The sequence below is a fragment of the Alosa alosa genome, chromosome 22 (genome assembly GCF_017589495.1).
Source record: "Alosa alosa isolate M-15738 ecotype Scorff River chromosome 22, AALO_Geno_1.1, whole genome shotgun sequence".
Lineage (NCBI taxonomy): Eukaryota > Metazoa > Chordata > Actinopteri > Clupeiformes > Clupeidae > Alosa > Alosa alosa.
The window spans coordinates 10,162,294-10,190,193 of record NC_063210.1 but is presented as its reverse complement, the minus strand read 5'-3'; the positions used below and the strand labels follow the sequence as shown (position 1 = coordinate 10,190,193).

The 27,900-nt window shown below is 46.9% G+C and overlaps 1 protein-coding gene across 1 annotated transcript in view; it reads left to right on the top strand.

Annotated features, from left to right (window-relative positions):
• The window catches only part of LOC125287934 (dynamin binding protein), a 56,135-nt gene extending 29,268 nt beyond the window's left edge, over positions 1-26,867 (top strand). Inside the window, 14 exon segments of the mRNA XM_048234020.1 lie at positions 16,422-16,621; positions 17,266-17,365; positions 17,747-17,894; positions 20,046-20,063; positions 21,055-21,254; positions 21,602-21,732; positions 21,926-22,030; positions 22,376-22,504; positions 22,748-23,080; positions 23,529-23,714; positions 24,192-24,390; positions 24,533-24,730; positions 24,733-25,211; positions 26,542-26,867. Coding sequence (XP_048089977.1) covers positions 16,422-16,621; positions 17,266-17,365; positions 17,747-17,894; positions 20,046-20,063; positions 21,055-21,254; positions 21,602-21,732; positions 21,926-22,030; positions 22,376-22,504; positions 22,748-23,080; positions 23,529-23,714; positions 24,192-24,390; positions 24,533-24,730; positions 24,733-25,211; positions 26,542-26,727 — 2,612 coding nt within the window. The 3' untranslated portion in view covers positions 26,728-26,867.
• The last annotated feature ends 1,033 nt before the right edge of the window (positions 26,868-27,900 follow it).

The following is a 27,900-nucleotide window of genomic DNA, read 5'->3' as shown; positions in this document are numbered from 1 at the left end:
GAGCAGGCTGTGTGTTTTTAAAGAGAAAATTGCTTTAGCAGCATGTTACTTTTGGTCCTTGTATTGTTTCCTTTGGAGCGAGCAAGGTAAAATGGTAAGAACGTCCAAGGGCTAGGCCGCAGGTGTTGCATAGATAAATGCAGTCTGTAACTTTGAGAAATATACAGTACGACTGTGTACATCTCATTAAAAGGGTTTGATCTGTGGGTGTCAGAAATTGTTCAAATGAATCCATACTCCCTCAGCTGCTTACACACCAATCACAAACAGACACACACAAACACAAGCACACACAGACATACTTACTATACTGCCTATCACTCTCAGTTTCTCTCGGTTTCTCTCTCTATCTCTCTCTCTCCTTCTCTGACACACACACCATCCAGTCTTAGAAAAGGCAAACACTGAACCTCCCTGTCCTAGGACACAGAGATAAACCACAAACCACAAAGTGAGGTATCACATTTCCCCACAGAGATTCACTTGTGTGACTTCCACCGATTTCAGATAGACATCATCCCACTCTACCCTCAGTAACCCTGCACAGAACACCACTGCACAGTCAGGTAAGGTTGACCGAGACCGCATGTTTGTATATCCTCGCTGTCACTGTCCGAGGTACTGTAAACTAAACTGACCACTTCCAGGAAAGCTGAAGAGGATGTTTGTTTTAAGTCAGGAAAAGTGACAAATAATAAAGGTCCAACTGGATGGCCGAGAGTGCAAGAGCTCTCCCTAGCCTTACACAACAGGAATGTTGCACCTGACGTCCCTGTGGAGGCAGAAAAATGCAAGGGCAGTTTCGGTTGGGTCTGTGTGTTGTAATGTGAGATATCCAACACATATAATCAACTCAGAAGTCCTAAACAAATAAAAGACCTTAAATGTATGGTCAAGCTGAAAGAAAAAAGCACCAATCTGGGCATTAAGGCTCTTGGATTTCCACCTGAGCATTGACTACAAATTTGTTGTCGTGCAACATAAGAATCAGCGTCAGCCGAAACCCTTAATTTCAGCCTGCAAGTTTGTATGTTGATTGTGGTGATTTGGTATGTGTTTGTGTGAGTGTATGTGTGTGTGGGTGTGTGTGTGTGTGTATGTGCTGCCATGATGGGAGAACTTTAAATATGCTCCCCTCTCATAATTGGGTCTTTTGATTGTGCAGAGAGAGAGAGAGACAGACAGAAAGAGAGAGAAAGTGAAAGAGAGAGAGAGAGAGAGGGGGTGGCATACTATACTCCCATTGCCTGAATAGGCCTGGGTTTTTCTCACAGAGAAAAGATCCCCGTCTCTGAACCCGGGGACAGCCGGCAACAATGGCTCATTGTGCCGCACGTTCGCCACTGGGCCGTACGCTCTGGAATAATCGGCCTCTGTCCAACCCTTTCCCAGGTCGTTCCTCTGAGCAAACATGAAAGCGTTTTTTTTTTTTTTTTTTTCCCCTTCAGCCCTTTAAATCAAATCATGGGAAGCTTGCCTTTGTCATTCCACATTGGCTGTCGGGAGAAATGGGACAAACAAGTTACCATGTGCTGTTTACAACCCAGCAAGCAGGTTCTTTCTAGAGACTGTTTATGCTAATTAGATCCTTAGAAAGGCTGAGGACCTTCCTAAAAGAAAAAAAAGAAGCCTGATAGTCAACTCATGATTGCAGTGTCAGGGAGACTATGTTTGGCGCTAACTGGTGCATTAGCATCTGAAAGTTCAGTGCATGGACTTGGTCAGGTAATGGATGCTGGAAAATTGAGAGTCCAACAGAAACTGGAAACTGCGGAGGAAAAATAGCAGGAAAAACAAAAGCTCCACTGGGGTGGAAGTGGGTTTTTTTGTCCGTGGCACCGTGCCAAGACTTTAAAACACCTCTGAGAAGTTTGGAAGGAAGGGGGTTGTCAGTGGCGGCGACGATAAGACTGTTTCCTCTGCTGGAAAGCAGGCGTGTGTGTGTGTGTGTGTCAGAGGGGGGCATCTGCCAGGGTCATCCTGTTTTCAAGCAAACACACATTCCGACCAATTGCGAGCCCAGAAGCGGGCTGCTGTAATCCACCACTCATGTGACTCTTTCACTCAATAGTTAACCCTACGAGCCTCCTGCCTCCTCCCTCTCTCCCACTTCACCCCTCCTTCTCTTCCTCCACTCTCTCTGCTCTCCTCTGATTGGCTGAGGTGGGTGGAGGGAGGGGAAAGATTGAGTTTCTCACCGCTCAGAGCGTCATAGCAAGGCAGTTCTGTCTAGGCAGCCGTTGTGGAGTATGGAGCGAGTGTGACAGACAGTGAGATAGAGAGAGAGAGAGAGAGAGAGAGAGAGAGAGAGAGAGAGAGAGAGAGAGAGAGAGGAAGAAACTGATTGAGAAAGAGAGAAGGAGAGTGGAAGAGAGCAAGTGAGTTAAGTGAACAAGTGAGTGAGAAAGAGAGAGAGAGAGAGAGAGAGAGAGAGAGCAGAGAGAGCATGTCTAACAGGTGTAGTCCACACGGGAACTCTTCTGTCCTGGAATGTGAGCGCAAGAGATGCTAATGCTAACACTAGCGGCGCACCTATCTGGACGGAAGCAGCGTCAACAGTGTCAACACAGAGTGACATCATGAAGGGCCAGGTGGTTCTGGGCCATCCCGGCCCATTTGGCACCGGGCCCTGGGATTGCGGCCGCGCTCCCTTCAAGCGAGGCAAGAGCGTGGAGGAGCTGGTGAGCGAGAGCTGGGAGAGGGAGCGTTGCGTGCCCGGCATGCCCATGGCCATGCCCGGGATGCCCATGGCCATGCCCGGGATGCCCATGGCCATGCCCGGGATGCCCATGCCCGGGATGCCCATGCCCATGCACATGCCCATGCCAATGCAGGCACCACAGCCGCTGCAGTTCACCGGGCCCCAGGGCTTCCAGCCTGCTCCCGGGCACTGGGAGTACCAGACGTACCTGAGGCCGGGCAACGGGGTCCGGCAGCCCAGCTGGGAGTACGAAGACTGGGACAGGATTCCTCAGAGGGAGCCCTTACCTCCACCACCACCACCACAACCACAGGAGTCGCCACAGCACCAGCCCAGGGAGCAGTACTTCTACCAGAGCCCAGAGGCAGTGTACCACCAGCCCAGGAAACCTCAGGAGTGGCCGGCCGGACACTGCTTCTATGAGGGCAAGGAAGACCCGGGCTACTACGACCCCAGGGACTTAAGGTGCCAGGAGAGCTACGAGTACAGCGACGGCGAACGGTACGACTCCAGAAACGAGGAGGATTATTACAGAGGACGGTACAGCGGTAGGAGGAATGAAGACCGCTATGGCAGCGAAAAAGTGGATTATTATGAGCAAAACCGAGACGACAGACGGGACACGGACCGTTATAAGAGTCGGAGTCGGAACTATTACGATCAGCACGACCACAGGGACAGGTATAGCCCGCGAGAAGATGAGCACAATGACCGTAAGGAAGGTAAACAGCGTGACTCCAGATACCAGGAGCACAGTGACATCAAAAAGAGGAACAGGTATGACTATAGGGAGAAAGACAGAGACTATGACCGTAGAGAGGATGGCCATTATGACCACAGGGAGAAAGACCACTATGAGCGCAGGCCAAAAGACCTCTACAGTCAAAGGGATCATTATGATCCGAGAGACCGGTGTGGGGATGCTAGAGAGAACGAATATTATGCCGATAAAGAAAAAGATAGATATCAGCGCAAAGAGGCTGACCGCTACGAGCGTAGGGACAAGGACTACTATGACTATCGGGAAGGGGACAGGAGTAAAAGCAGGGAAAAAGACCGCTATGAGAAAGAGAAGGGCCACTATGACCGTTATGACTCACGAGAGGATGACCACTACAGGCAGAGAGAATTGGACCACTATGAAGTCCGGGAGAAGGGCCACTACAACCGCTATGACTCGCGAGAGGATGACCACTACAGACAGAGAGAATTTGACCATTGGGACGGGGACAGGAGTAGCAGGGACCACTTGGAGGATTTCAGAGCACCTGCAACACCTGAGCGTGCACGTGAGGATTACTATGACGACCACAACAGGGAGAAGACCACCAAGGAATGGACGGAACAGGACGTCAAGTACACCAAACAGGCTGTACGGGAACGGGGGTCCTACGATGACCAGGTCACCCTGACCCGGCAGCGGAGCGACAGCCAGGACCCAGACGGCTGGGATGCGCCACGTCCAGGCTCGGGACGGTCGGACGGCGATTCTGAGCGACGCGGCCGGTTGCGGAAGCCCTGCTACACCAACTCGCTGGACCGGAACAGCTTCTACAGGAAGACCGCCCCCAGCGCGCTCCGGAAGTCCGAATTCGCCACCACCCGGAAACAGAAAGCAGGTAAAACCAAAACGCCAACAGGGCAAGTGGGCCTTTCATCCCCAGAAAAGGATCAAAGCAGAGTTAGGCAACCTCCGAAGGCTGCAAACCAGGGCACTAATTGGGAAGCCTACACAAAAGGCCTTAGCTAGCAAGTCCACTGATCATTATCAGTCCTGTTCTTGCCTCACCTTTCAAGCTCAAACCTTTCATTGGCCTATCACTAACCTTCAGGGACAGTAATCAATGCAGGAAGTGTGGTGAAAGTGCTTAAGGTGCCATCTCTCTCTCTCTCTCTCTCTTTCTTGTCTCCTAGACTGTCTTACTCACGCAGGGTAGCAACACGCATGTCTAGGCCTCCTGCTGACTCCTAAGTTGTGTTGTCGATTCTCTCAGGAAGGTGAACTTGAAAGCAGGCAGAGAGGGGTGGGGAGACCAGTCTATCTGGTTTCGGTTCACACTTATTTCTCTTTCTCTCTTTTTTTCTTTTTTCTCTCTCTCTCTGTCTCTCTGTCTCAGTCTCTCTTTCTCATAGCTGTCATGTTTGCTTTGGCATCATGACAGCACTCTGTCTGAGCAGGTATATAGCATATCAGCCTAAAAAAACAACAGCACACACAGACTTGTTGACTGTGCTCTGTGCACACTTTCAAAATAGCAACCACCAGCATACTGTAGCACTGCACCAATAGATCATGCATGTTTTTAAACCATTCTTTTGAGCACTTAAGAAACCTCAGACAAACTTTGAGCCCTATTATTCTTGACTTTATCAGTGTTCTATGTATGGCTGGATGGGAAAAAAAGGAAAATCCTGTCTGTCCACATTCCCTAGCAGTCCACAAACATAGAGCTCTTTGACCAGACCCTGGCGCCCTTCCCACTGCAAAATGAGTGCCCGGTATTATCATAATAGCGAGACCGTGTCCTTTTGTCTTTGTGCAAGGGCAAAAAGAAACTAGCTTTTTTAAAAGTCTGTCCCATGAGTGCTCTGTGTGCGCGAGTGGCTAGTATGAGGTCGAGACGACGGAGCGTCTCTTCTCGGGAGTTTGGGTGGTTTGTTTATGTTTATTGTCCATGTGGTGTCCAAGTGTCCACCATGGCTGTGAGGCGTCCCGTGGGGAGGCTAGTCTTCGTCTTGGCAGTATTGTGTCTGAGATGTAGAGCAGGTGGCTGGGGCGTAATCCCTCTGCCTGGTGTCAGCACGGAAGGAGAGAGAAGGGAGGAGGGGAGGAAGAGGGGGAGGAGGAGGAGGGGATGAGGAAGAGGAGACAAGAGAAAGACAAAGTGATATGAAGGCCTGTGCTGGGACGTGCCTGGTACCAGGGAGAGTTCCAACCTCCCCACTCTGCTTCTGGGTCTGATATCACAGTGTGTGTGTGTGTGTGTGTGTGTGTGTGTGTGTGTGTGTGTGTGTGTGTGTGTGTTGATATGTGGGAGTGAGGGAGTGTGTTTGTCCATGTGGTGTTGCCTGTGTGTGCGTGTGTGTGTGAGAGAGAGAGTTTGGTTTCTTCTAGTAGTGTGTGTGTGTGTGTGTGTGTGTGTGTGTGTGTGTGTGTGTGTGTGTGTGTGGGACCTTATGGCAGGTCAGCCTGACTCAGAGTCAATCTGGCACAGGGTGTGAGGTGAGGTCATCTTTTAAAGATAAGCGACTTCCACCCTGACACACACACACACACACACACAATCATAAATCCACTCAACCACACACAGTCACAATCACTCACTTCTATTCACCGCAACATGGATGTAGCTTTGCACACTTTCATGTCCCTACACATGCACTATACTCTCAGATATGCAAAGACACACACACACAGGCACTCGCTGAGGTCCAATCTCATGTGCGGATACACACAACCTCATGCACGCACGCACACACACACCACAAATATAAACACAAACATGGGATCATAGCAGGCTTGTTTATTGGCTGTCAACCAGCTGACACTTTTGACTCCGCTCATGAAGGCATTTCAGGCTTTTTCCAGAGCGGGGCTACCATAGGCTGGGCTGTTTAACTCAGGAGAACTTAATTGGATTACTTACCTGTGGCTTTATTTGAATGGAGCCACTGATCTAAACGAGTTGGAAACTGCTGAGAGAGAACCTCCCAGAAGACACAGGTGATGCAGCACATTGCAAACTGTGAGGAAAAAAAACATTGAAAAAAACAGTAGCATTAGCGTGTTAGCCAGGATGCAGTTGGGCACAGTTGGTCATATTGCTCAACCAGGTGGAGAAGCTAATAACACCCCTCACACCCCTGTGTGTGTGTGTGTGTGTGTGTGTGTGTGTGTGTGTGTTAGCCTGTTGAGTCGCCTGTTGCTGGTCCTTGTAATCCCAGTGCAGCTGCCGGCTCTGGTGGGCTGGGGAGGGGATTAGGTCGGCAACCTTAAGGCAGCCGCTCCTCTCCTGTCCCCTCCCCTCCTCCTATGGCATGGCCCTCCAGCACCGTTAAGTCAAGGGCCAGCTTGCTAGACAAAAGGCTCAAGTCACGAGCCGAGCCGGGAATTAGCCAGCTAATGTAGGTCAGAGCCAATCACACACACACACACACACACACACACACACACACACACACACACAATAACATACACATTGGCATGCTACCCATAACACCATTTGCCACCACACGCGCACTCTCGTACTTAAGCTGGACCCAGTTTGACCCCATATAAACACATCAGCTGCCAATATGTTGCTCTTCAAGGATCACTTGACCATAGTGGTGAATATATTGTTATTCATTAAAATTAATGAAAGACATGGTGTATGATATTTAAAGAGGAAAGTTGTGTGTTAGCGGCACCCGATTACTGATTCAGGGGGGAAAAAAGCCTGAAGGAATTGAGAACAGGGTTTCCCAGGGTTTCGTTGTAATCATGTTGTGGCTTACATCTTTGCCCCCTCTAGAATATCTCGCCTACTCGTGAGTTGATTGATCATGAAGTGTCGTTGGTGAATATGTACCTCCATACTTCGTTCAGGAAAATTAGCTGGCTTCAGCTTCAGGCCTTTAGCTCAAAACCTCAAGTCCTCCTTCAGCATGAATACAACTTCATTGTAACTGCTGAGAGAATACTAACGCTCAAAAGCTATAAACTGCTTCTAAAAGCCTTCATAAATCTGTGGTGGCTTGTCTCGACTTAAAATGCAACCGGTTTGTGTGTAGAGGGCTGGAGCAGATGAATGTGGGAGATAGGGCCACCTCGTTTTAATCTCCACCCTCCCAGTAGCAGGCCAGTGAAAGGGCCTGGCCGGGGCCAGAGAGGACCATCTATCACTGCCACGTCCCTCACGACGGGGCTCCCTTTGTTCTGCTGTGTGTGTGTGTGTGTGTGTGTGTGTGTGTATGTGTGTGTGTGTGTGTGTGTGTGTGAGCGTGTTTGTGTGTGTGTGAGCGTGAGCATGTGTGTGTGTGTGTGTGTGTGTGTGTGTGTGTGAGCATGAGCGTGTGTGTGTGTGTGAGAGCGTGATCATGTGTGTGTGTGTGTGTGTGTGTGGGGGGAGAGGTCTTGATGGTAGAATGGGGTTAGTTTAGTTTGGTGGGGGCGTGATGTTGGACTGCACACAATTGTTGCCTGACCCACTCTTCTCACATGCAAATTCTACACTATTGGTCAATAGCAGATACGCCTCAGTACACACCCCAAAACAAAGGCACGGCACACTGACTGTACACAGAGTCTACATCCTTAATGCATGAGATCATACTGTAACATGGCATTAATGCAATGGGAAGGCTACGATTTGTCAAGCTCACTTTGTAAAATTGTATGTGCCATAAACTGTAGATAATGAACTGTGAAGAATTACAAATAGAGGCTGTCTGGAAAATATGGTCCTTGTTGAGATATTCAAATATTGATAGACTGCGTACTGCGTACTGTGAGACGTAATCCGGCATCACTGTCACTATACATATCACTGTTCTCCCTATCCGTATATGTATCACCGTTCTCTCCGAATGTTAGCCATGAAATGGTTCTGTGATTCTCTATGAGAGGTGGGATTTCTGTGAGAGGGAAGACCAGCCCAGCTGGATTCCTGAGGGTGTTGTGGTGGTACGTGGCAGAGCACAGAGAGCCACAGCCATGACTATCTGATGTTTATTTTTGACGACAGTCTTCCCTAGTCATCAGTGAGCACCATCCCTCCTGTGTGTCTGTGTGTCTTTACCGGCCAGACCAACTCAACCTGTTCTCCCCCATACAGTACGTACTTCAAGAGGCAATAACAAAAGACACAGGTCACAATTTGTCTAAAATTAACCGCAGGGCTGTCACAGGAAGTCTCGTGGCACTCATGTTCAAAGTTTCTAGAGAGAGAGAGGGGGGGGGGGGGGGGTGTAAGAATCGGGGCAGCGTCTTGAAGAAGTTTCTATACTTTTTTTTTTTAACAATCTTGGGCGGTCTAGCCTCAGCGTTCCAGCTCATCTCTGGCCGTGCTCCATTGTAATTGTTGCTGCTTGGAGAACGTGGGCGAGTAAATGACCACCCCTCCGTTCTCCGCGTTCCCCATGCCAAACCGACCTCAGCTGACAGGGTGCACTTTTCTGGTTGCTCGAGTTGTGGACGTGGAAGATATTTTGGAGTGAACGCATCGAATGGGCTAAGTTTGCTCGGAGGAATGCACACCCATTGGGCGTGTGTCCACCCTGGCTACCCAACTCATGATGAAAATGGCTCTGGACAATGAGTTTGACTCAGGAGGGCAAAGGGAGAGTTGGAATGTGACCTCTATAGACCTTTGAAACTGCAGGCGATAAGTAGACGTGATGATGAGATGTGCCACTTTTATTTTAATTGGCCAGCAGGATCATGTTCAGCTTGGGGGCATGGTGTGTGTGTGTGTGTGTGTGTGTGTGTGTGTGTGTGTGTGTGTGTATGTGTGTGTGTGTGTTTGTGTGTGCGTGTGTGCTGAGGGTTTTCGTGGGAACTAGGCCAACCATCCACATTAAACAACAACAAAAACAGAAGAGAACAGCCTCTGTTTTTTTGGATCTCTCTAGATTAGCCAATGCGGAGGCTTTGAAACAAGTTGTAAAGAGTTGTAAAGTTTTTCCCGTTGTAAAGTCGGAATTCCTCTTCCTTGGTAATGTTTACATGCAGTTGTAAGTCACGCTCAAAGCTCCAAAGCCGCCAGAGGGTTTACACGGCTCCAGGCACAGTCACTGGCATTACTCTTTGGCTTTGGCTGCTCTCTCTCTCCCGGCCTCTTAAGAGGTGTATGGGGGAAGGGGGGAAGGGGGGGGGTCAATCTGTCTGTCCACTCAACAGGCTTTGGCGCGATATCTGAGGCCCGGCTAGAGCCGTTGCCAAGGAAACAGGGCATTCTGCCGGTGAACTTTGTGCAGCGCACACACAGACTGAGCGTGACCTCAGTGGACGCACCGGGCCGATACGCAAACATTTCCACAGAGCCAGCTCAGCAAGCAGATGCTGGCCAGTAAACATAGGCGTCATAGCTGCACACGTGAAAAGCAAACCTGACTTGCTTTTTTCTCCTCTGTACACTTGGGTTTCACAAACATTCCGACAGTTCCATGATTGATTAGTCTTACTAGAATGAAGGGTTTGGATTTCACTGCCTTACATTTTAAGTTATTCTATGTTGTCTTAAATTTTGTCTTATACTCTTGATCAATTTAACAAAAAGATATAGGGCTTTAATTTGAATGGCAGCCAAAGTGCAATGTCTAAATTCTAGTTTAATAACGAGGCAAAATCTATGTGCATGTAATACCATGAGCAAGATTCCAAGCACAAACAGCTCAAACTTTCCCACATGCCACACACGTTAGCTTTAGTTAATGCAGGAGACAATTGTGTGACTTTGGGAAAGATTCTTGAAAGATTGTAGTCTTTTAACTAATTTGGGGTCATTAGTTAAAAGACTACAATCTTTCAAGAATCTTGAAAGATTCATTCAAACTTTACTCAAAAGACTACAATATTTTCCTGTCATCTAAATAAGGGCCCATAGTGTAGAGGTTTACATGACACAACACCTCACATGTAAACATGAGTTTATTGGACTGCAGAGTTTACTTTTTAACACACACTTTTTTCCAAAGACTATATAAGTTATATTATAGTTGTGCTACATCTTTGTTGTCAGACATATCATTTCAGGTGGGTGATTTAGAAGCACTGGTTGTGAGCACATGACCTTAGACTTTCAGATAAATTATATTTGCTTTCATCAGTAGTAATCTGCAGTCACCCCAAAGAACATAAACCACCCCAATTGAGTAATGGTACCAGCAATTACAGGTGAACCAAATAGGCCTATGCAATTACCATAATGGAGCCAGATTCTTCAAAGTATTTCTTCCAGTAAGATACTTTGGAAAACTCAGTGCCCTAACACCTGTCTTGTAAAGAGAAGGAAAGTAAAGAAACTGCACAGCACTGCCAAACAGATGCAGGACAGATGCCCATCCAGCTCTTCTGATGGGAGAGCCTATATATTAGGGGATTCGACTTCATGTAGCCGCCTGCAGCCGTCCTAAGCTGACTGCATAATGTGATTATTTCTGAGATTCTGATACGTTTCAACCATGACGGAATTGTGCATACGTCAAGGTTGAAAACGTATCAGAATCTCAGATATATTCACGTTATGCAGTCAGTTTAAGATGGCTGCAGGCGGCTACATAAAGTCGAATCCCCCTATTAACTCACTACTAGTACTGCCTCCTCTCTGAGGACCTGGCACACTCATCCATACGCACATGCATGAGAGAGAGAGGCTCACATCTTAAAGTGCATGGTTAACTTAACAGCCCTGTTAAACAGATGCCAAACAGATCCACCCAAATACCACACCACTGTCTTAATGAGAACCAGAGCCCATACATTGGCACATGCACCTGTCGAATGGATCACACACACACACACACACACACACACACACACACACACACACACACACACACACACACACACACAGCCTCCAAAGAGAATGCAGAGCTTCTTCTTCTGAAGGCCTCATTGGTGAAAGATCCTTAAGATCTTAATGGAATTCAGGCCGGGTGGGACGGGCTTTGATGAGTGATTGGCACATTGAGAAAACCTGGCCCAGATTTTCACCCAAGCATGGAATAGGCATCTGTGTCTGTGTGAGAGTTCCGTTCCCCTCTCTCACATGCACTTTGAGATGAGAGACCACGTCTGTGTCTCAAACCACCTATACTTGCACACTTCAAGTACTTAGTTTAAGTATAGTCCAGATATTGGGACAATACTAACCATCGATAAGTGGACACAGTGCAAGTAATCGCTCAGTGCACACTAGCAGTGTACTGACGGAAGTATGTGGTTTGAGACACACACCACCTACTAGAAGGTTCCTAGTGGTCACTGTGATTATTGCCCAATTAGTGACTTTCTAGTCAAAGCTGATGGAACAGCCAATAGAGGAAGTTGTTGTTGTTGGGAATGGGACCCAGTCCCAGGATTCTGGTTCCAGACTTTTGTGAGCGCTTCAGTGGGTGCCTCTCACTGCACCCTGTGTGTCTGTGTGTGTGTTGTGTGTTCATGCGTGTGTGTTTGTGTGGTAATCTGCGTGGTGGTTCCCATGCATTCAGATGGAAATGTGCGGGGAGAAAAGGAGTCTGAACTTCAAGGAGTTTTAAGAGTGACAAGGATACAGTGAGACAAAGCTCTTGCTCGTCTTGGGGAAGAGGAGTGCATTCGTTCGGAGTTCCTTAGGGGACGTGTAGAGATGTGTTCTATGGCAGCCGGGAGGACAAGTATGTGTGTATGCACTAACAGGTGGGTGAAAGTGCAGATCTTGAGCACACACACACACACACACACACGCACAAACTTTTTTTGCAGCACATGGTCCCAACTTCTTAAGAACGTGCTGCTCCTTCGAGTGCCTTTCAGCTGCCACTCCTCAATTTCAGTGCACATCTCTTAAATGTAAATTGGGCTTTTTCGGCTATAATCGCGTCTGTAGCAGTATGCATATCCGTCGGTCCCGATCTCATTAATTTCCTGTTCGCCCAGGTTGCCTTTGTGGCCGAAGTGTCATGTTTGGTTTGATTAGCCACGGCTCTTTTGAATAGAAAAGCCGGAGTGATTTGTGGAGCGTGAAAATGGTGCCTTTGCTGTTGTCTCCAGAGAGCTCTGTAGCCTTTTGTATCTTTGTTTCCCCATACATGTGACATGATTTAGGTACTGGCTCAGTTCCACGGCTGTTGAGACAGCAAGAGAGCCTTGGGAATGCCTTTGTGGAGACAAACATGATTTGCAACATGCAAGTACTGTATATCAGTGTGAAGTTGCATGCTTTCACAGGAATGGTATGTGATTGTGTATATTGAAGGGTTGCAATGGCTGGTGATGAGTGACAGAACTTTTTAACTTGTCTCTGAAAACTTGAATGTGCACTTGTTGAGGACATATTCCTCTGTGGCATTTCAGTTGTACTATTAGCGAATTGAATTGTTGCCGTCATCCGTTTCAGAGCAGGATTTGGTGTGGTGCTAAAATACAATAGTGTTTACCTGTTAGCTCTGCGCTCCACTCAGGACCTGAAGTAACCTTAGTATGGTTGGAGTTTTTTCCACAATATTTTATTGGGGTTATATCTGAACATTACATTACATTTACTCATTAGGCTGGCACTTTTATCCGAAGCGACTTAGAAAAATGGAAACAATTAAGGTACAGTGTGATGGTTATTTTGATACCACAGATGAAATAGAGACCCAGTCAGACCAATAGTATGAAAAATCAGGAACAAACACTAGGGAAAGCTATGTATGCAAACAACATGTTTACTGCTGCTGGTATTGTTCACCCTACCCTGCCCCACCTCTCAACGCCGCACACTTCCCCAGGACTCCTTCCCCTCCTGTTGGGATCCTATGTGGGCCACACGAGGCTTTGTGGGTTGGGGGTTGGACACGGGAGAACAGGAGAGAGGGGGCTGGGAGAGACCAAACTCAGTGCCACGACCAATTACTTCCACCACTCGCCTGGGTAGAGACTGAGGCCCCTGTGTGGTCCGGTCGCTGATTACCCATAAGGCTCTTCACCAGGCCACGGCACACATACCAGAGGTGTGCTCTGGCACATGTAGGGCATATCCCTTCATACATGCACAGACACAGACAGACACACACACACACACACACACACAGCATATGGCACTGAGAGTATTCACACAGTCTCATGCCATTTGGGCTTCACCTGCTTTGAAGCAGGAGAGTGTCTTGTTAAAGTGGTGTAAGATGGACACGTACAGTAGTACCTGACCAGGCTATACCCTACTCTGGTACGGAAATCCTATGGTGATGTAAAGACAACTTTTGTCTGACTAAATGCATCCATTAGCACTAACATCTCTCTCCAAGTCAATGCTGTTGACTGTTGGCTAATGCAACACTTCTCATTTTCAGACAAAAGAGTAGAATCCATATCATACTGCTGTACAGTTGTTTCACTTACTCATGATCTGTAAGGGAAGGGCTTAGGGAGGTGATCGAGTCCAAGACCAGGACTTCGTAAGATTAGAGGGAGCATTTGCTGATAGTGAATGAGTCAGGACTGTGTGTGTGTGTGTGTGTGTGTGTGTGTGTGTGTGTGTGTGTGTGTGTTTGTGTTGTTGTCTTATCACCTGTACCTCCCTCTCCGCGCACACCATTAGCACTGCCCAGTCACAGCCAAGCTTCCAGCATGCACGTCTGCTGTGTGAGCCATTGTGATGGAATCTTTACTTTTGAATTTTAAGCATGTAGCTCAGGTCCAAACAATGAGAGTTGCCATCCCCATTCACTGGAAGTGGGTCAGAACAGGTTTGCGTGTGTGCATGTCTGTGTGTGTGTGTGTGTGTGTGTGTGTGTGTGTGTGTGTGTGTGTGTGTGTGTGTTTGGGTGTGTGTGCCAGTTGCACCACTAGGTCCTGTTACCCTTAAAAGTAGCAACACATGGCTCTCTGCAGGGTGGGCTATGGTCTGTACGTGGGCACCCAGAGCAGGGGGCATGCCTTCCCAGAAACACCCATGAAGTCATGTGACTCATGTCCCACTCTTATTTCCCAGAGTGCATGTCTTTCTGTCTGTATTTGTAAAGTATTACTCTGCGAGAACTCCAAAAGAAGTATTTTGTAGTATATCTGAAATCTGTTTTGAGTAGAAGAGAAAAGAGTTGGAAGAGAAGACGTTAGAGGATCAGAGGAGCCACCCGGAGCTGGTTAAGCCTTCTATGGGGGGGGGGGGGGGGTTGGGGGGATGGGGGGGCAGGTGGTGGAAGGATCAGACAGAACCCCCTACAGCACAGAGACACGGAGAGACCGACTGAAAACACACACAGACGGACAGACAGGGCCACAAACCATGAAAGAGAAAACAAAAAATAGGGTGGCTAAATAAGGAGAATAACAAGACCACTTTGGAGCCTCTTTCTAGAAGATACATTTTAGGCGTAGTAAATCCATAGTAGAATCCACACTGTCCGAGTTGGAGTGGAACACACACTACATTACAAATGAATTAGGAATCCACAGATGCAGACTATTTTGACAGAACATACTGATACATAACCTTTATAGCCCTGATCCGTTGCATATGTACAGAGCTGAGGAATCATCTCTTCAGTAACTCTGCCATTTGGTGCAGTTGCTAATCCCGGATTGCTCTTTTATTGAATCAGCAACATGAAAGATTTGCAGGGGTATGAGGTCACTTGCAAAGAGATACATAAGTATAGATATGCAGAGGTGGCAATAAGGTTAAAACTCTTGCTCACCATACAGCATGGGGACAAATGATGTCATCCCATGAGATGAGATGGAACAAAGCAAAAATATTGACCACAATAGATTGCTGTATGGAGTAGTTTTGTGGAAGCTACTACTAGCAGCCATGAATTTGCACCCAGGCGGTTGTTGGGTAAGTCCAACATTTCCGCTGTGGGGTTATCTTCTGTTTGTAAAAACATAGTCAACACTCTAAAGATTGATGACTGGGGTCTTCACCCTTTGATAACCTTTTAAACCAATTTCTGAGTTCTCTTTTTGCTTTTTGTTTTTTAGAATAGTTTGAAGCCATTTTGTCTAGTATTATAGGATGTTCTTTGACTATAGCTATTAGGCAACCAGCCAGCCTCTCTGAAACAGTTCTCCACAGCACAGCTGTGGCACATCATCTCAGTTTTCTCGGTCTGCCAGTAACAGCGATGCCTTTTTGAATCTTTCCTCATGTGTGAAAACAGAGCGGTCAGCTTCCATTGGACAGGACAGCAGGCAGCCTCAGAGACAGCAGCCTGCCTCAGCGCCGTCTCAGGATGTAGCGACTCTCAGTGACCACAGGCAGCTGGCCGGCTGGCAGCCTTCGCCACAGCGGGCTGCTTGGCAGTACTGATGCTGAGCCATTGTGATGGAGCATGTGGTGCCTTGCATAGATTGCAACCTGCTTCTGCCAGTTGATGTGTTGTATTTTCACATTCCTGTTTCATGTATCTGACTTCTCGATTAGTCGTTGGCATTATCTGATGATGTCTTTATTGGAATCATAAAATATCATCTGTGTGTGTGTGTGTGTGAGAGAGATTGAGAGTGTGTTTGTGTGAGGTTACTCACTGGGTCCCTCTGCAATGCCCCCAGACCCCCCATTTTTCCACCTCGCTTCTCTTTGAGTGTGGCCATGTTGCATTGGCTGCTGTGATAGTCCATTGTGGTGTGGACAAAAGCCAAAGTCCAGAGGCCCTTTGTGGAACTCCAGCAGTGTGTGAACCCTGCGCCTCCTCAGCCTCCCCATAACCGTCCGCCCCCAATCTCCCTGCCATCCCAGCCCTGACTATCCTGCCAGAGCCCACTCATGTCCAGAAATAAAGATCAAAGGCGGCTAGATACGCTCTGAGTCATTTTTGTGCTCTTTCTTATGGGAATTGGTCGCGTCCCAGGCCTTTGTCTACAGTGGCAGTGTGTTGCCGTTGAGCTATTGTGTGCTGGACCTGACAGTTCGGAACTGAAAAGCTTAGTAGCTCGAGTCAATGTTATGCAAGGTCAATGACGTATTCACACTCTTCCTCGTTTTCTCTCTCCTCTCTCTCTCTCTCTCTCTCCCTCGTTTTCTCTCTCTCTCTCTCTCTCTCTCTCTCACAGAGATGACTCTGCTGTCTACCCAGCCAAAGTCCCTGGACTCTGCTCCGGTGTCAGCGGCCACCACCAGCGAAGATCCTGAGCAGAGGATGCTGGAGAAGAGGTCAAAGGTCATCGAGGAGCTCCTGCAGACGGAGAAGGACTACATCAAGGACCTGCAGATGTGCGTGAAGGAGATCATCCAGCCTCTCAAACAGAAGCAGGTACCTAGACACTTCATCACCTCCACCAAAGAGGTCATTGTTTCAGTGTGGTTTGTCTGTAAGCAGGATTAGCCTAAAACTAGGATTCATGCATTATCATACTGGATATGTAACTATCCCATCTCTTGTAACATACACCTCAGGTGGCTTTAAACATCATGTTCTATTCTCTACATCTAACTAACTTATGCATTTATCATGTATACAGACCTTACTGTTCTGTAACTGACCCTATAGGCAAATGGGTCAGGCCCTTGAGTCGTGGATCTGCTCGAGGATTCTTCCTATATGTATCCCCAATTCTAGGGAGTTTTTCCTTGCCCCTGTTACCCATGGGCTTTCTCTTTTCTTTTCTCTGATTGTCTAACATTCTGTAAAACGCCATGAGACATGTGTAATGTTTTGGCGCTCTATAAGTGAATTAAATTGAAACTACTACCCTGAAGACCCCCATTAAATTGTGCAAATGTGGTGGCACTTGGTTTGCGCTCTGTGAGTGTCCTAATAGAAATTGTCAATGTTGCTTGGTGACAGAGCTCCTTGCTTTAGGGTGTGCTCTGATCTACAACAAATATCAGAGCAACATAACCTCACTGCTGTAAATGTTTCAGTTGTTTCTGTGGTCTGTCCCTTGTGATTTGTAGGTGCAGAATGTGGACTTTGATGGTCTGTTTGGGAACATTAGCTCTGTGATCGAGCTCTCCCGTCGCCTCTACAAAACCCTTGTAGACTCCGACTCCATTGGTGAGTATGTGGACATATCATTCATCAGCATACAGTCTATGGGTGGCAGGCTCTCTCTCTCTCTCTGTGTTGGCTCTTTAGTTGTGTCAAGTTGTTCACAGTGGCAGTGTTGAGTTCAAGTTTAGTTGTTTCAAGTGGAATGCATTAGATGTAATTAGCAGTTGGATTAACAGGTCTGTTAAAGTGGCTATTCCTTAATTTCATTACTTTATTAAATACAATGGCAAAGTCTAATGACTGAGCCATTGTTTGTCGTCCCTGGCAGTATTGTCTATATTTTGTTGTTCCAGCATTTCGTCAAATACTTAATTAGTCTGGTCAGAGAGTCTGAAACAAATCAACTTGGCAAATGTTTGACCTGAGCCCTTATTTTTCTCTCAGGGAAAGTGTTCCTGGATTTCAAAACAGAGCTGGAGGAGGTCTACAAGGTCTACTGCCAGAACCACGATGATGCCATCTCTCTGCTGGAGACCTACGAGAAGGACGAGAACATACAGAAGCATGTGTTGGAGTGTCTGGAGAAGCTCAGGTAACTAGGCGACAGCCGACCTAGGAAACCCCCATTGGGCTCTATCTGGAAGCACTTGGGGTGTTGAGTGCATGGTGTGGTTTGTGAAGCATGTCCGTAGCAGCCTGAGACTGGCAGTGTTTTTCTCGGTTGTCCACTGGGTACCACCCAGTGGCATAGAGGAACTCCTGACTGTTTTTTTCTCAGGTGCGCTGTAACAGAACATGGAGTTGTATAACCTCTGATTGATGCATTTTGATGTAAAAGTTCATTGAAATGCATGTGTGTTCAACAGGAATGTTTGTTTTCTAACAACACAGTGTTTGAAAATTAAGCCAAAAAGGACTGTAAACATTTTTGTCGCTATTACTGAGACTACACTCTTGCATAGTTGAGCACCAATGACTTGCGGTGACCTTCGTAGCAGATGAAAATGAAACGGAGTACAGTGTCTCACTGACTCCCCTAACTTGGTCATTTAAAGGACTTGATTTGAGGATGAGAAGGAAGGAAAAGAGACTTCTGTGGATATAGGAGAGAGAAAAGAAAACATGGGCTTGTAGTTCTTAGTTGGGATAAATTTGTGAATAGTATTGAAATACCTGGTCATGCTTGGTAGGTAGTGAATTGAGACAATAGTCAGCTGTGGGCCCTGTAAACCCTTTGTGTGTGTGTGTGTGTGCGCACACACACACTGAGATGGATGACACTGCAGGCCTTTTAAGAAATAAAAATCTTAGCTTTGGTTTCATATAATCTTAACTGCTCCGATGGGAGTTACTTGAAGGTTTGAGTTGTTTGTGTTCATTACATTTTGCAAGGAAATTATTTGAAAGTAAACAAAAGAGATTGTGTGTGCTTGCACACTCAATAGTTATCAGTTGAGCTTAGTGATGCATAGTAGTCGAAGAATGTGCCTCACCCGGTTTCACCCCCCTACCACTACTCCAATCCACTGCCGGTTTCACCCAGCACCAAGGTGCATGTGCACACACACACACACACACACACACACACCCTTCGGCTCAAACACCACTTAACCTCACTTTGTTTCAGGCTAAAAATCACATCCTTTGTTTAAGGGTTTGAGTCAAAGCTTGGACGGCACAGACAATAATTAAAGCCGCATTTGGCTCCAAAATCCATCTCAGACCCTGAACTCCAAACATCCTTTGTGTTGAGCTTTGAACCAAAAAGATGTTTTTGAAAAACAGCTTTGGTGTTTTTTAGTGGCAAGACTAAGGTGTGGTTGTTTTGGCTAGATATTGTAGAAGTAGTGGTGATCCAAATCTGAGGACTGTAGAGTGTTGGTCAGTGAAAAGGGATTCTCACTTTCTCCGGGTCTGTGAGTGGACAATGGCCATTCATTTTATCACGTTACACTGTTTCTGCTCTGACCAGGAGTCCAGGACACGTGAGTGGGTAGGGACCTGGAGGAGTTGGACTGTACTTCTTTCCACATTTCTCTCTCTCTCTCTCTCTCTCTCTCTCTTTCTCTCTCTCTGACACTTTCACTTGTTCATTTTTCTTTCATTTATTTGGCCTCCAGAAGCCAATAGGTTAGCTCATAAAGGAGCTCTAAAAGTGGGTCGCCAGCGGCACCGGTTGCCATGGTGCCAGGGTGGCTTATTAACTTTGCAGGGGTGGACTCCAGTTCTTGTTGTCTTTTGAACCGTGGCGCCCTCTGATCCCTCCTTGAAGACTTGACTGCGCCACAGATATCTGGCCCAGTGTCAGGCTGATGTCAGCTCACCGCGTAGACATTCCATCAGATCCCAGTGATAATAGCCCACGCAATATGATCTCAGTGATGAAATGTGCAGTTTGATGGTGTGCTGTGTAACACTGTCTATCCACATCACAAATACTTGTTTGTAAAAAGTTCAGAGCCCAAGTAAAACACAATGGTTCTTTTTGCTCAATGGTCATATTTGGTCAACTTGGCCCTTTTAAAGCCCTTCATCTTGTTCTGCCAAGGTTGATCTTCGTATCCCCCTGTTGCTCTGTCGGTCTTGATATTGAATACCAGTAGGTTTTGGAGTGTTCATGCAGGCGTTGTTTAGCTATGAATTCGACTGACAGGCGCTAGTACGAACTGTAGTTCAGGTCATTAAACACTGTGCATTTGTTTTGTGTTCTCTCTCTCTCTCTCGCCCTCCCTTCACCTGGCAGAGCGGTGTATCGCGAGTGGTAAGTCCTCCCAAAGCCAAAGGCTCCGCATGAGAAGCACCTGACAAGCATGCTCACTAACCCGCTAACATAACCAAATCTGCTCTTCCTCCTACACCATTCTCTATCTCTATCTATCTATCTATCTATCTATCTATCTATCTATCTATCTATCTAGCTCTCTATCTATCACTCTCTCTTTCTCTCTGTTTTTGTTCTCCTTCCATCCCATGAGCGGTCAAGGGGATTGTGTGCTCTGCGACGCTCAGTGTGTTTGTGTGGTGTGTGTGTTTGTGTGGTGTGTGTCTTTTAATGTTACCATGACTCCCTTTGGGTTAAGTGAGCTTATGCTGTGCCTTCTCATGACTCTGTGTTTTTCTCCCCTCCCTGAAGAACTGGCTGTTGAACTTGGGATTTATAGAATTTTATAGAGGACCACAAGCTTTGATTGGCTGTGCCCTCCTACTTTGATGTTCTTTGATGCACTTTTAACAGTGGATCTCAAATCAAAATGTCCACACAACTACTGTAACTACTTTAACTGCAACTGTCTATTTCTTGCAAAATATCTCATTTTCCATGGTCTCCACCAATACTGGCAGCAGACATGCTATCTGCATTTGTACCCAGCTGCAACACCTTTTATTTGTGCATTTGCTGATGCCTCTCAAGAAATTCTGAACACCCTTTTGTCCAACAAATCCTGGTATTAGTATGTTCTAGTCTTACTTTCAGTCTCAGGCCAGGCCATTGCAGTGTTTTTGTTTTTCTTTAAAATGGTAGACCTTTGTTTAGACTGAAATGTTTTTTTTTTGTTTGTTTTGACTGAGTTTCACACAGTTCAAAGGGTGTTCAAGTTTCTGTGAGCTAGGTGCGAGAGTTTGTGTCCTTGGTGTGGATTTTTGATGCTGAGGTTATCAAAGTCATATAACCTGGCAGTCTAACTGAGGCCATGTCTTTCCTTTTATTTTGATCCTTTCCCTTTCTCACTCTTTCCCTCTTTCTTTTGCAGGGGAAAGACAAACTACATCAACCTGGGTTCGTTCCTCATCAAGCCGGTCCAGAGGGTGATGCGCTACCCTCTGCTGCTGATGGAGCTGCTGAACGCCACGCCAGAGTCACACCACGACCGCGAGCAGCTCACCGAAGCCGTGCAGCACATCAAGGAGATCAACGTCAACATCAACGAGTTCAAGAGGAGGAAGGACCTGGGTAAGATGTGTGTGTGTGTGTGTGTGTGTGTGTGTGCTTCTCGCTCTCTCTCTCTTTCTCTATGTGTGTGTGTGTGTGTGTGTGTGTGTGTGTGTGTGTGTTTCTGTGTGCCAGATTTATGGCTGTTTTTATGACTATAAGGAAGTAGTTATGAAAAACAATAAGAATGCACCTAGCATTGTTTTTCATGAGGCATGTTTTATTGTTTAATATAAATTACTGCTAACACTTAATCGTTAACCGTTGATTTGAGTATGATACTTAGGATGATTATTTCCACAGTAAATTGCCCTATTAGGCCCTATTGCAGCTGGTCTGACCATAGTGCGCCCTCTTGTGTCCAACAGTGGTAAAGTACCGTAAAGGAGACGAAGACACTCTCATTGACAAGATCTCCAAGCTGAGCATGCACTCGATCATAAAGAAGTCCAACCGTGTGAGCAGTCACCTCAAACACCTCACAGGCATCTCCCCACAGGTACCCATCCTCACCACAGCAGCAACCACAAGGCATTACCTTTCACTGGTGCGGTCATGCCAAGAAACATTGAGCTCTTTAATTGACCCCCCTCTCTCTCTCTCTCTCTCTCTCTCTCTCTCTCTCTCTCTCTCTCTCTCTCTTTCTCTCTTTCTCTCTTTCTCTCTTCTTCTCTCTGTACTCTTCACTGCAGGTCAAAGATGAGGCTTTTGATGAGGCGGAAAAACGTTTTAGGTTACAAGAGCGGCTGATCAAATCATTCATCAGGGACATCTCTCTCTACCTGCAGCACATCAGGGTAAGAACACTTAAATAACAAATAAAGAACAAGTAAACAAGTCCCAGCATACACTGCACAAGCTGCACTAGATTCAACTATTAAAGCAGCACTGTGAACTTTATGGTTATGGTTATGTAATTTAGCAGATGCTTTTTGTCCAAAGCAACTCTCAAATAAAAACAATACCCTCTAGGTCTCACACTAGTGAGGTTGCAAATGAATAGGCATGTAAAACCTTATAAACACCAACCAGAGCTATTAATAAAACGTTTTCCCCAGATTCCCTGATACAATGTCAATTTACATAGTAATTGGTATAAGAACATTTTTATGTGCTACATCCTGGACACTGTTCTTTTACAGGAGTCGGCTTCTGTGAAGGTGCTGGCTGCCATCAGCTTCTGTGATATCTACACCGATCGTAGCCACCCCGACCCTGAGCGCTTCCAGAGAGCTCACCGCTGCATCAGTGATAAGCAGTTCACTGATTTTGTAAGTGTTGTTCTTTGCAAAATGCCTGTTAGCTACATAGAGCTAGCATGGACAGTAAGCTGTAGTTTTTACAAGCATATCTGTCTTTGCCTTTGGATAGAGGTCATTATAGCCTCTGACTATCAGTTCCTCTGATGTGTCTTTTTCGTTCTGCTTTCTAGTCAATTGTTTTTCTGTCCTTCTGATGTTGTCATTGCATTCTCTCTCTCTCTGTTTCTTCCTTTCTCGATTTCACCTGTGCAGAAAGAGCGGACGGAGACGCTGGTCATCAAGCCGCTCAACCAGCTGCTCTCCATGTTCGCCGGGCCGCACAAGCTCATCCAGAAGCGCTTCGACAAGCTGCTGGACTACGACAACTGCAAAGAGCGCTCGGAGCGCCTGCGCGAGCGCCGCGCCCAGGAGGAGCTGCAGGCGGCGCGCAACAACTACGAGGCGCTCAACGCCCAGCTGCTGGACGAGCTGCCCAAGTTCCAGCGCGCCGCCGAGGAGCTGTTCACGGGCTGCGTGCGCGCCTTCGCCCAGGCCCAGCGCGACTTCACGCGCCTGACGCTCGGCGAGCTGCAGCCACTGCTACAGGTGAGGAAGAGGGGAAGGGGGGGGGGTGAGGTGGATGAGAGGGAAAGATGCAAATGCAAAGAGTGAAATGATAGAGAGGAGAAGAGCGCTGATGTGACTTTGTATGCCTCTCGCTCGGCAAGCTGCAGCCACTGCTAAAGATGTTGGGTGGGTGGTTTAGAATGAATGAATGAATGAATGAATGAATGAGAGAGAGGGAAAGAGAGAGAGGGATAAAGGATTACAGGGCAGATGGAGACAAGATTACATACAGGATACATAATTCTTCAAGGTTTTACATGTGCATTTCACACTCACTCATTTCACAGATGCTACAGGTAAATAAAGGAGTAGATAGGTGAAAAGTAGGGGGTTTACGGAGTGAGAGAAGGAAAACAAGTGAAAAGGAGGGTCGGGGGAGATGACAGGAAGTGAACCAGGTTTTTAATTGATTGTGTGTTTTCCGCAGCTCTCAGGCATCGGTGGGACAGAGGGGAACCTGATCTCGTTGTTCCAGGAGGAGCACAGCCGGGTGGTGCAGCTGCTGCAGAACTTCAGCTTCTTCCCCGAGAACATGCCCCCACCAACAGCACGCAAGCCCTTCGAGAAGAAGACCCTGGAAAAGCAGACCTCCAGGAAGCAGCTGCAGGGGCCGGTACGTCCCAACAAAAGTCCCCGAAACATATCTGATATCGACCATATCTGATATGGAACAATTTAATTGATATGCTTTAGACAAATATGAGAATGAGTTTGTTTTTTGTTTCTCTGTTTTGCTTTGGAATGAGCTACCTTCTTACTATACTTTACTATACACTATTGTTGTGTCTCACTTTTAGTGAGGATAGGAGCAGGCTTTACTCAATTTGTCTACTTTTAAACTTTAAGAGTGCTGGCCTGGATAGTTATAAATAAAGGAAAGCAGGAGAGAGGCCGCACTATGCATATATACTCTTTTATTTGCACATACACGTTTTGGCGTGTACCTTCTTCAGTGTGTGACAAAAATGCCTGCACACTGAAGAAGGTACACGCCGAAACGCGTCAAATAAAAGAGTATATATGCATAGTGCGGCCTCTCTCCTACTTTCCTTTGTGTCTCACTTTTCCCATGTTTCTTTTCTTGCTGCAGCCTAACTATGTACTGCAGACGGATGAGCATCGGGCGGGCCTGCTAGCCCGCTATGGCCCAGAGAAGCTGTTCCAGGCTGAGCGCAACTTCAATGCAGCGCAGGACCTAGATGTGTCCGTGCTCGAGGGAGACATTGTAGGCGTGATCAAACAGCAGGACCCTATGGGAAGCCAGAATCGCTGGCTCATCGACAATGGGGGTGGGTATTGTTTGCTGCATGTGATTTGAACCGCCAGTTTTGCTTTCCTTTGAAATGTAGGTTTTGACTGCACCACATTGCTTTTTCATATGAAAAAATATTTTTATTCATGCTGTCGTTTTTCCTTTGATTTTCCATACAGTCACCAAGGGCTTTGTGTATAGCTCCTTCCTGAAGCCTTACAACCCACGCAGGAGTCAATCAGATGTCTCCATTGAGAGTCAGTCGTCCAATGAGTCCGGCTACGGTGGCTCATCTCCCGTCTTCTCGCGGCAGAACAGCAACAGTACGCTGACCTTCAACCAGGAGACCGCCGCAGTCAGCTTCACCACCGCGCCACCCCCAACCACTCACACCCCCGCCCCTCACAGGACCCTGCCCCCTCCCGCCGCAACCCCTCCCCCAACTGCCAGTCCACCAATCAGGGAGACTTGTCGGACTCCTCCCACAGAGGCTCAGCCAATCACAGAGAACTGGCCGGCGAGACACGCTACCGAAACTCAGCCAATCACAGGGAATACTCCTCGGACTCGTCCTCGTCTTACAGGATCCCCACGAGTCACAGGGACTCGTTGGACGCCACTCCGACCAATCACAGGGAGTTCTCAGACTCCTCCGAAACAGACTCTTGTTCGTCCAGCAGGAACTCGTCATGGCTAGAGACGTCGCAGAGGTACGGCCAGTCGCACGCTGCCTTCAGCTCGCACCAGAGACGGAACCGGGACGGTGGGGTGCCCCAGAGGCGCTCTCAGTACCCCCCGGAGGAGTACAGTGAGCCAGAGGCAGAGGCAGAGGCAGACCCAGAGCTGGATGGCCACCAGGTAAGGCAGAACCATTCAGCTCTAAATACATATGCTGCAGTTTTACCAGAGCAGTAATGACTTGGGTGAAAATATATTGAGAAATGATCACCTAATGCTAGTGAGTTATTGAAATGGATTTAATGAAATTTGAAATACCTCATAAATCAATACTTGTCACTGACACTAACCAAACTAAATGAATGTGCCTTTTTTGGTTAAAATGCAGACATACTGAAGAGTGATAAGTGATGATTACTATAATGTGCTTCATAAAAAAGTCATAAAATAATAAAAACACTGTTACTGTAAATAACCGGCGGTCTCTTTCATCGAGGATCACCCTCCGTCCTGAGTTAAAGCGATGGTTCAGAGTAATTTCATCCTAGGGTCCTTTGCACCATGACCCGAGCCAAACACCCTCCCAGAACCTGTTTTCCCTTGGTCGAACCCTGGTCGAGTAGCGCTGTCAGAAACGGAGAGTTTCTGCAGTCATAATGGTACCAACTTTTATCTTGTAAATTACCTGTAAAAGTCCTGGCAGGAAGCGATTACATCAACAGTATTTACAACTTGGTGTTAACTAATCATTGTTGCAATCTGGTACTACGAACAACATAGTAGTGCATTCCTGGATCTACATCCTTATGCATGCTTCCTGCCAGGACTTTTACGGGCTTTTCCCAAATCACGGAAGTAACGTCGATGCAGCGGTATAGTAGCAGATGGTAGCATCCATCAGGCAAATGTTATTTAAATAAACTCCTGGTGTATTTACAAACTTTTCAATGCCTCGTTTAATGAGTAAAGAACATAGTTGTACTACTGTAGAAGTTTCGTACCATTCAGGGCAATATTAGTGGGGTAATTTACGAGATAAAAGTTGGTACCATTACGACTGCAGAAACTCATTCGTTTCTGACAGCGCTACTCGACCAGGGTTCTGGGAGGGTGTTTGGCTCGGGGTCATGGTGCAAAGGACCCTAGGGTAAAATTACTCTGAACCATCGCTTTAAGCTTTCCAAAGCTAGTTTGACTTTAAACTTTGACAACTCCAAAAATGTGCCCTCTTTGGAAGTCACACACACACACACACACACACACATTTGCACAGATCAGTAAAAAAGGCACATCTTAGTTATTACTTCATATACTTGATGTCTGCAGTGTATATAAAATATATATTAGATCTGTGTACCACTGGGACTCTAATTTATGTCTAAACATTGGAGGAAATAAGGGGTTCAAAATATCACCTGTTGCCTTCTTTCTGTCCGACCCCTGTACTTCAAAATGCAGAACTATTTGTCCAGTATTGATGTTTTGTATACTGTATGTCTTTCTTCCCCAGATCTACTATGCCCTCTACCCCTTCAGTGCTCGCTGTGCTAACGAGATGAGCATCTCGGCCAATGAGCGCATCCGCATCCTGGAGTTCCACGACATGACGGGCAACAATGAGTGGTGGCTCGGCGAAACCGGGGGCCGGCGCGGCTACGTCCCCTCCAACTACATCCGCAAGTCCGAGTACACCTGAACCTACCCACCCCCGCCCCCCTCTCCCCTGCCCAAACCCCCCTCACCCCACCCCAAAAATCACACCCAGACCCAACGCATGGTCTCCCCTCGGCCCATGGAGGTCAAACGCAGACCCACACTCCTCTCCTCCCAGCACACCCCCCGGTCGAAGACTGATGTTAGGGGTGGCGAGGCTGGTCCCCTGTGATGGAACCCCACTTGAGGGCTTAGCAGAAGGAGGCCGCGCTGTGTACCCTATAGGAACACTAACCCCAAAAGGGTGATGGCGGATCGTGGTGGTGCCTTATTTTTTTTATCATTAGTATTTTTTCCTCTCTTGTTTGAAATGATGGACAACTCTTGGAGTGACACTGAAAAGAGGAAGGAAAAAAAGACACTACAGTCTTGGGAAATTTTTCTTGTGGAACTTTTATATATATATATATATATATATATATCTGAGAGCTGCTGATCCACTTTTTATATATATATATATCTGAGAGCTGCTGATCCACTTGCGTGCAGGGAGAGGATTCTGTAAGACTACTTAAAGACCCTCCCTCCGTTTGATCTTTGTTCTTATGCTTTCATTTCTTTCCACTCTCTCCCTCCATCTTTTATTCTCTCTCTCTCTCTATCCCTCTCTCTTACATATAACAATGTTGGGTGCAGTAGTGAAACACCGTGTGGACTCTCCAATCAGAAGAGGAGTCTTTGGACAGAGGCATAGCCGCACGACACGTTACAGGATGGACTGCGTATCTGACTGTTTGAATGAATGTCTTGGTTGCACACTTGTAGCCTTGCTATCATTACTAGCCTGTGGAAGATAACAATGACCTTTGCACCCACACTCAGTACTTAGGAGGCATGATAAGAGTGTGCTACAACACACTGCTAAGAGGGAGAAATATGGGATATATGTATGTCTGTTTGTCTGTGTGTATGCCTTTCTGTCTGTCTGTGTTTGTGTGTGTGTGTGTTTGAAGAATTCAGGTCAAAATAATGCATTGGATTGAGTTTGATTTGGGGAGAATATCTATGGTCACCACAAGTGGACACTCCCTCCAGCCTTGCTCTTAGACAATCTCACACTCCCAAATGAAGACAGAGCCCTCTCTGATTCTACCCGAGGTTGCACCAGCTGACTCCACCCACACACCCCAGCTGAGCACTCCACTGCCTTACATGG